General features: G+C 38.4%; 1 protein-coding gene and 1 pseudogene across 3 annotated transcripts; one reads left to right on the top strand and one right to left on the bottom strand.

Annotated features, from left to right (window-relative positions):
• Nucleotides 1-1,802: 1,802 nt before the first annotated feature.
• Nucleotides 1,803-6,475, top strand: LOC148851619 (autophagy-related protein 13b-like). 2 transcript variants are annotated; one of them, XM_088943203.1, is made up of 4 exons: nucleotides 1,803-1,957; nucleotides 2,104-3,682; nucleotides 3,777-3,895; nucleotides 5,795-6,475. In XM_088943203.1, exons 2-4 carry the CDS (start codon nucleotides 2,291-2,293, stop codon nucleotides 6,222-6,224), a joined length of 1,941 nt encoding a protein of 646 aa, XP_088799329.1. In that variant the 5' UTR covers nucleotides 1,803-1,957; nucleotides 2,104-2,290; the 3' UTR covers nucleotides 6,225-6,475. The 2 variants fall into 2 exon arrangements, with proteins under 2 accessions (XP_088799329.1, XP_088799330.1); XM_088943204.1 differs by having other exon boundaries at nucleotides 1,865-3,682; nucleotides 3,780-3,895.
• A 1,011-nt stretch (nucleotides 6,476-7,486) lies between these two features.
• On the bottom strand, nucleotides 7,487-8,535 carry LOC148851620 (vacuolar iron transporter homolog 4 pseudogene; annotated as a pseudogene). Its single transcript, XR_016099583.1, has one exon. The product of XR_016099583.1 is annotated as a vacuolar iron transporter homolog 4 pseudogene (transcript).
• Nucleotides 8,536-9,069: the final 534 nt, after the last annotated feature.

Below are 9,069 nucleotides of genomic sequence, written 5' to 3' on the forward strand. Positions count from 1 at the left end.
ATTAAATGGGATGTACACTATGAAACAAAGTTTTTTTCCAATAAAAATGAATACTAACCATTAACATACTCACTATCAATCAAAGTTGCATCCTTTCATTTTTACCTTCATCATTTTATGCTATTCTAATGTTTGATCTCTCATAAATGTGAAACTATAAAGTGGGTTATACCCAATATAACTCAATCACTGTAGCAATTGGGCCAGTCCATACCTCCGAGTTGTGTTGGGCTTGGGTTTTGAGGCTTGTGTGTCAACACGATATAGAACAAATTATCTATCTATCTATCTATCTATCTATCTATCTATATATATATACTACTTTATGCAAATTATATCATAATTTTTTTAATGTCATATATAAACAATTGTATACATCAAAATTCATATAGAATAAAATTTTAAGATTTTTTCAATTCCTTGTCTATTTTGTTAATTTATTTAACTTTTCATTATCTTTTTCAATTTTTTTTTTAAATCATGCCTCTCACACCCCGGCCTATGGCTGAGCCTGCCTGGGCTTGTGTTGCAAGCCTAACCTTTGAAGAGTTTCAGGTAGAGAATGACCCACCCAAGATCACGTGTCGGCATGACACAGCCTGTTAAAGCATAGACAACCCACAAAATCGTGTCGTATCGGCACGACACACCCCACTTTATATTTTCTGATGAAGTAGTGAAAAGTACCAATTTAAGACAATACAAAAAAGGGCATGAAATATAGTAAATAACATATATACAAACAAATGAGAAAATAATAGGAAAAAAATAATCATAAATTATCAAACATCAATCAAACCACTTTCTAATAGCCTAAATCCAAGTTCTTCCCAACTTAGAGTCAAATCGATATTTTCATTCTAAATTGTATTTTCTTTGTCATACTTAATTTACATTAATAAATTTAGTTATAGTTTTATCTATAACTAGCATTAGTGCTTCTCCACTAATATTATTAAAAAAGCAAAGGTGGCTTAATCATCAGATGAGAATTGATGCAGCTCAAACAAAAACTTCCAAAGAAAAGAAAGCGAACTCCCACACGCATGCACCATCTGCCTTGTTACTGTAGGATTTGCATTCCTTGTGGGCACGCTTCTCCATCTGTTTACCGTTTACGCCTCTTGTGACTTGGAAGTTCCAGCCCATCTTCAATGGCCCAATTACTTTTTCATTATACGAGGTTGGGCGGAATTTATTTGGATTTATGTCCAACTAACCTACAGTTGGGCATCTATTATTTCTCAACATCTGATACTCAAGCCTTTATAACTGTGAGGTGGAGGGTTGGGGTTGGACAAGATCTGCTAACCACAAGACTTGCCGGTGCAATTTGAATGGGCTCGTGTTGGGCTTTTGTCAAAATTTGAATGGCCCAGCTCAAAGAGAAAAATTCAAAAGCTAACTCGGACCAACCGGAGTTACACCCGTAGCAAAGATAGACTACCCCATTGTGTGGCCCCACGAAACCTAAAAGAATAAACGATAAGTGGGGACCTAGTAACACTATTCAGATCAAAGTCTCACCCAAAGTTGTTTTGAGGTTTGGAAACTTTTCCTCCAAACCCTAACCATCTATAATTCACCCCTACATAAATGGTAAGCTGTGTACATCTTAAGCCAGGCCCAATTTGCAATACCTCAAGCACAGATTGGGCCTCATCAGCCCAATTAATTTCCTAAAACCCATTTAACTATCCATATTTGCAACTTCAACGACATTCAATTCAATACTGTTTTCTCCACCTTAGTTGATGCTTCGTCTTTTGTTTTTCTCTGCTTCCTTGACTGACTAGGAAGTTACGCAGAAGGCGTGACCTATCCATCTTCTTCTTCTTCTTCTGTTCTCAAGCCTTAGGAGTTTGGACCCCCACCCAACAATCGGGATCCTCTCCATTCTTAACGGGTTTTTCCTACTTTCCTTCCAGATTTTCCAACAATGAAGGAACCTTATAAAGTTAGTGCTTGCTGTCATTCAGATTTCTATCTCTTTCTGATTTTTTTTTTGTCACCCAGTTTCTTTTTTATATTCGTTTCGATGAATTTTGCATGTTTTAATTCTCTCTTCAGTTCAAAAGGCTTCGTTTTTTCTGTTTTTGTTAGCTTACAAGTTACAATTTGCCTGACGACGATTGAATCCTCTGTTGCGGCGACGGTGGATTTTTAAATGGATTCTGAAGTTTTCTATTTCACAGTTGTCGAAGGATCATTGAGTTTCGAGTTTACAAATTACAATGGCTTTACATTGATTAAATTTTTTGTTTAGAGAGGGAGTTCGAGTGTGAGTGTTATGGCTTCTTCTCAGAGCAATTGTCACTCCGAATCAGAAAAAATCGAGCAGATAATTAATGAGTTCTTCACAAAGAGTCTCCACATAATACTGGAGTCAAGGTCTCCTTCTATTTCCTCCCGGTATTACAGTGGTAAGCAGGCTCTCTTGTCACCATCTTCGTCTCCTTCTTCATCTTCAACTGTCAAGCCCAGAGATAAATGGTTCAACTTAGCACTCCGGGCTTGCCCGTCGGCTTTAGAGAACATTGACCTCCGGCGCCAGAGCAATCTGGAACCAATGGTGGTCGATGTGATTCTCTTCCAGAGACCGATGGGCTGGGATCCTATTCGATGTTCCCCAATAAGGCGTCTGACGAGGAACCACTCTTTCAAAGAGCGGCTTCCGTATTGTCGGAATCCTGGGCAGGAAGAATTTGGGTCGGAAGGGAAGAGAGAAAGAATCATAGAGAGGTGGATCGTGCAGTACGAGAGTCGGATGAATAAGGATTCAAGTGCATGGAGCAAGAGGGCGGGTAGTACTAGCTCTCCTTCGTTGTATAAGAAATCCATTATATTGTTCAGGTCTTTATATCTGACTCTGAGGCTATTACCTGCATACAAACTCTTCAAAGATCTCAGTTCTTCAGGCCAGTTTCACACATTTAGCCTTGAACAAAGTGTTCGTTCATTTGTTGAGCCTTTTACACGAACAGAGGAGGCGGATATGCAGCAACTTGGGTTCATGCCAATAGATACTAATGGTGGCAGGCTTTGTATTTCTGTGCTGTATTATCCAACACTGTTGGATATTAACTCTGAACCCTCAATCCCAATTTCCCCAAAGCTCATACCAGATTATGTGGGGAACCCAACAACAAATCCTCTTAGAAGGTTTTCTTCTCTTCCTTCGGCAGGATTGGTGTCTCAAGGTTCGCCTTCTTCCTCTCAATGTTCTAGGAGGCACAGTTGGAGTTGTGATCATTATGGAGCCTCTGCATCTTCATTGTTGCCCTCACCAACAAACTCTGGTTCTTGTGTTATTCCTTCTGGTGTGAGTACCAATCACCATCAACCTGTAAACCCATCACATCATTCGAGCAATACAAGTTTGGTGGTTCATAAGAAGAACAGAAGTTTCAAAGAGTATTTGTCATCATCTACATTGTCTCTCTCCCCTCCATCTCCACCAACTAATGTACCTGATGTTTATCAATTAAAGGCTCTTTTGCCCCGTGAAAGTGCTCCAGCTGGAGTACCTGCAGTTAGGATTGTTGAAAACACATTATCCGACAGTCATATGTTGCCTCTATCTCCTTCCTCAAAAGGCACAATGCCTGGTTGCTCACAGATTGATAATGTTAAAACTCCAGTGAGGTCTGGAGATATTCAGACATGCATAACAGCTCTGAAGGTAGTATTTTGGTAATTATTCTTTTTATCACACTCTTCATATTCATTTACATAAGTCACCAGTTTGCATAATTTATGTGTTTGTATGCCTTTAGAAGGTCTATTCTGGGAGATCCAGCAGATTGTCTTTCCAGGATGAGTTCAATGGTTCTGATTTTTCCTGTCCATTTGCTGTTGATGATAATGATAATGCTATAATGGGTCCACATACCAGGTACATCATTGAATAACTATTGATTGCTGTTTTACATCAATACTGGCATTTTCTTTTATTGTTTTACTTCATGTTCCTTCGGGTCTGTGTTGATAACTGGACTGTTAATAAATTTTTAGTGAATTAAATGCAATAGAGAATAGAGTTGCCACTGATAGGGATTGCTAATGATTCCTTGCCTAGCTAAATAATTCTCCATGCTATTAGCAATTCTCAAAACATGAAAGGACGACATAATGAAAAAGCTAACAATTCAATAATGTGATCCCCATAGGATGTGAGAAGTAAACTTGGTTTTCAAAGATCCAAGGACTCAAACCGTGCTGATCTTTGTTGGCAATCCTGATCCTTCTAGAATTGTTGGTAATGTAGTATTAGAACCATTCCTTATTTTTATTATCCATTTAAAAAAAAAGAAAAAAAAGATTGAGTGAGAGAGAGATCACAGACCACCACAATTTACTGAATTACCAAACAGCACTGAGACCATCACTAATTCATCCTAAACCTTAATGACTCATCTTTTCATTTGGTCTTCATCACTTTTATCCCTACAGATTCATTGTAAGAAACACAATATTTACCAGAAGTTACTTTCTATGACTGTAATTTTGAGACTTCAGGAAGAGTTTATTGTAGGAACCATTTGCTATCTTCTTGGTAAAGCCAGACGATTGATAAATGGAATGTTTGTCCTTTGTTTATTTTGATTAAATAAAAAAAAGCTCTCGAACATAACAATTGTGTAATTTATTTATGATTCAACTTGTTGAGCTAGTGTGTGGGATGGCATGAGAGTTTAGCAAAAAGTTTTAGTGCTGGCTGCAGACCTGATGCAACCCTCCTTTATCCTGGCTTGGACCATCAGTGTAAGACAAGATCACACTGGCAGAGATGTGCTAAAGTAGCCGACCCCATGTAGCTGTGGCATGTTATTTGAAATGGCATGGAATTGTGTTAAAAGTGGATGTAAAGTTGATGTGGCTCATGGATGATAAATTTAGAACTATTGACTTGGATATTGAAAAACTAGGATTTTTTTGAAGCCAGATAACTAAGATGATATTTTCAATTTAGCAAAAATATTGCAATCATTGTTTACAAACTCAGCCTTCATTAAGGAAAACCAAAATTGCTTTCATATTTAAAAATTGATGTAGATCTTATCTACTTTTCTGTTTTCTTTCTGTTCTTTTTCAATTTCTTGTTTCTTTTAATGGGCATTGGATTATTATGTTAAAAAGATGTATGCTTTAAGAGCTCTTTTTCTTCTTGCTCTTATTTAATTTCTGGGAATTTGTAAAGGAATACCTAATAAAAAATATGAAGACTGAATAACTAGTAGCACGTGAATTAATCAATTGGATATTGACTGTATGCTCTTCACTAGACCTTATCCTATATTAAAATTATGTACTTTATTCTGAATTCTTTCACAGTTTTTGTTGGTTGTGATACTGTAAAGTTCCTTGTTTACTTAAGACTGTTTGGATTTTGAACCAATTCAGACCTATTTCCACTGTTGCATTTGCAAGCTAGTAACCCTACTCTGAATTAACCCGAGTCTCATGTAATGGCTTGAATGAGCTTGTCAGGCCTTCTATATATTACATGCAATTATCTGAACTGACCAAGTGGCAGTGATATTATGTTAAACCGTTCAGTTGATTTACATGTTGCATTCTTAAATGTTGCACCATTTTCCAGTATTAGATGTAGTATTATACGTTCTACACAAAGGAAAAAAATAGAAGAGTATGTTAATAATGCTATTAAAATGACAAAATCTTTATCTGTTCTTACTTCCTGAGGTTTGTGTTAAATTGCGTGACACCAACATCTCCTCCTTCCTAAATGTTCAACTGTGCTATTCTAATAATATTGTTTATTTTCTTACAGATCTGAGTCTTTTGATGAAAAAAGGTTTCTTAGTGAGCTGCTTGAGCCTGGTGAACTCCCAATCAGGAAGTCCCAAGAGGCTATTTTAGGTTCTCTTGTAAACATGCTAAAGACAGCACCATCTCTCCATCGTCATCCTACCTCATTCAAGTTGCAACATGTCCCCAAGCCTCAAAACCAGAGAAAAAGCACCAGGAATGCCAAGGAGACCTCAAACTTGGAAGTTAGAGAGGTTCAGAATGCTGCCTCCTGTCCAGGTTTCACTCCATCTAGGCTTCTTGTATCCAAGACAGCTGCTGATGCATTGAAAGAACTTCAGAGTTATAGAGAGATCAAAGAATTGTTGCTTAGACAAGGTATCAGGTCCCTGACATTGGCCAATGATGCTCCTGGTGCACAACCTGTGAGCGGAGGCGCAAAGGGATCCTGAGCTTTTCTTGCCATTGAAACCCTGTAATTATTCATGATGTTCTGTTTCAGATGTTCTTGCAGGCACACCAAATGGCAGATAATCTTTTCTCCATATAATTTTTACCTTTTTTGCATATAATTAAAAATGTATAGTCATGCATAGAGCGGAGCTCATGTCCAATTTGTTCATTTTTTTATTACCTATTATGTAAAGCACTTCTCATAGTTGATGGTTTAATCACAACTCAGTTAGAGGGCTCATTTCATTCACATTATGGTACAAATAAGAACGAAGATTTTTCTTCATCTCAGGCCCCTGAACTAGGTATTTGTGGTGCTTAAATTCCTTTTAGGTAAATTCTACATGTTTAAATGTTAAACATAGTGGGGTAGAAGTTATAGTGTACAATTCTGTATTGAAACTTTGAACCTTGTTTATTTCCTTGATTCTATAAATCCACAAATCCACAGTCATAGTTGGATGAACTGGCTCTTTTTCCCCTGACCAATCCAACCCATGAATCAAGATTCAAGAATGGGTGTAATGGAATGGACCTCGGCCGTCTGGATTGAAATTTAACTTAGGCTCAGTTTGGGAAGAGCACAAATACAAGACCTTGTATAAGGCATTTCTAAACCTTGTATTTGCACTGAAGAAATTTGCATTTGTACTCTTCCCAAGTCTGAGTATTAGGCTCAGTTTGGAAGGAGTACAAATGCAAATATGTAGAGTGCAAAACCTTATATTTTGTATTATTTTGTATGTATTTTAACTGTACATATTTGTATTTATACTCTTACCGAACTATGCTTTTGATAGTATAAAATATGCCTCAAAGCCTCACAGTGATTGGTTGATATACGAGGTAAAGTATATAATCTAGTGACCCACACGCAAATTTTGTTTTGGTTGTTTGCCTGTTTGCCCAGAAAGATATCAGAATCTATCATTTATCAAAAAAAAATGATATCAGAATCTATTTCCAAACCCTAGGCTCTCGGAAACCAATCATGCCAAAGGTTACCAGAGTCGGGTTGGTTGAGTAGGAATAGAGTAGAATTCATCTCTCTCTCTCTCCGTCACATCAGATTATGTTTGGTTTGAAGGAAAAAGGTAGGGAAAGGAAGGGAAAAGTGAGAAAACCTATTTTTCCGTTTCCCCGTCTTTCTTTTCCTTTCCCTACTTTTTCCTTCAAACCACGCACAGCCTTACTATCTGCGGATTCTGCGTTTAAAGGTTGCAGATGAGGCTATCCGTAATCGAATCAAAACATGAGAATATAATACAAGCTCCAAATATTTATTATTTGTACTCTGACGACGTTTCACTTAGACGTCCAAGTCCTAACAAAGCATACTTTAGAAAAAGGTCTACAAGGAAACAAAAAAAAAAAAAAAAACAGAGAAAGGAAAAGATCAAAAAGAAAAAAAAAAGACCCACTTCTGCTCATAAAAAGGAACACGAATCCTCCTCCAAATCTATGATCATCAATTGAACCTCCTTCAACCCTCCATTAATGTTAACGTATCTGACAACAAACAACACAACAACAAAAGAGGGAAATAAACACCTTAATTGTAGGCTTCTACAGGCCACTAGATCCAATTAATTTGGTTAATCCAAAAGTAATAGCCATGGCTAGCCATCCCCCAATCAATACCCTCAGAGACGACCTCACAACTGGTGCTCTCCCCAACACTGCTCCAACTCCTCCAAACACCAACAGCGCCAAGCTAGCAGCTGCACTCACCACACCCAACCTCACCTTATACTCCCTTACAAACAATGCCGCCAGGAGTGGAACCAATGCTCCAACCGAAAACGCAAACGCTGATGCTGCAGCTGCCTGGATGGGGTTCGGCAAGCGCTCTGTCGTCCTCTCTTCCTGAGGTCCATTGTTGACACTCTCCTTCATTCTCTTTATCTGAGCCATCTCTATGTCGAGCTGAGAGTAAACAGAAACAAACTCCCCAATTGCCATGCTACAGGCTCCGGCAATCAATCCGGAAAACCCAGTTAGTATCATAGCCTTGATGTCGTGTCTCACCGCTCCTACTCCCATCATCAATGATGCTGTGGACACCAGCCCATCGTTGGCTCCGAGGACTGCAGCTCGAAGCCACTGTGCTCTCTGAGAGTAGTCTAAATCATCCTTCTCAAGCTTCTGGCTTGTTTGTTGCTCGACGTCGTAATGGGGAACCGCCATTTTGGCTTGCTTGTTGAGGGATGCTTCGTTACGATTTTCACCAACTGCGCATGCTGCCATGAAGGAAAGAGAGCAAAGAGCAACGAAAATATATGACAGATATAGAAGAGATGAAGGCGTAGGCGTGTGGAAGGCACACTCCCTAAAGGAGGGTGTTTATAGAGAGAACGAGGACAATGCTCTACTGTGCTGTAACAGTAATGGGCACAAATGCACAATCGATGTGACATTTAAAATGGATTTTTGTTACGTTTTGTGCATTGCTTAGTTGTATATCACCTTATCACCTTAGTTTAGTTTACAAGCAGGAAATTAATTCAAGCAATCATGTTCTGTATAATCTGTGTCCTATACCTTGATTATAAACCCATCTAGAAGGTATCATCAATTTGAAGAACCAAAACCAAGAACCACTACAACGAAAAAATTCAACCTTAATTTCCTTTTGTAGATTTGGGCCATTTGGTTTTCCGCTCTGTCGGTGAAGGGGGGCTGTATAGGGTTTGGGGCTCCATTACTACTTCATTTTGTGAGTCTTTCAGTGGTTGTGATCGATTTTGTTTCAATCTGAAGTGTTTAGTTATGCTAATCTCCAAGATGGCACCCATTGAATGATGGGTTCCAGTGGTTGAAGATGGGGCCATGTGGCAAATTATG

This window comes from Nelumbo lutea, chromosome 5 (genome assembly GCF_056320005.1).
Source record: "Nelumbo lutea isolate HS-2025 chromosome 5, American lotus-T2T, whole genome shotgun sequence".
Classification (NCBI taxonomy): Eukaryota; Viridiplantae; Streptophyta; class Magnoliopsida; order Proteales; family Nelumbonaceae; genus Nelumbo; species Nelumbo lutea.

Excerpts from the sequence above, each read along its gene's own strand:
- LOC148851619 (XM_088943203.1), top strand. The coding sequence starts at position 2,291 with ATGGCTTCTTCTCAGAGCAATTGTCACTCCGAATCAGAAAAAATCGAG. Across the intron at positions 3,683-3,776 it reads CATGCATAACAGCTCTGAAG|AAGGTCTATTCTGGGAGATC; the intron begins GTAGTATTTTGG and ends GTATGCCTTTAG. Across the intron at positions 3,896-5,794 it reads ATAATGGGTCCACATACCAG|ATCTGAGTCTTTTGATGAAA; the intron begins GTACATCATTGA and ends ATTTTCTTACAG.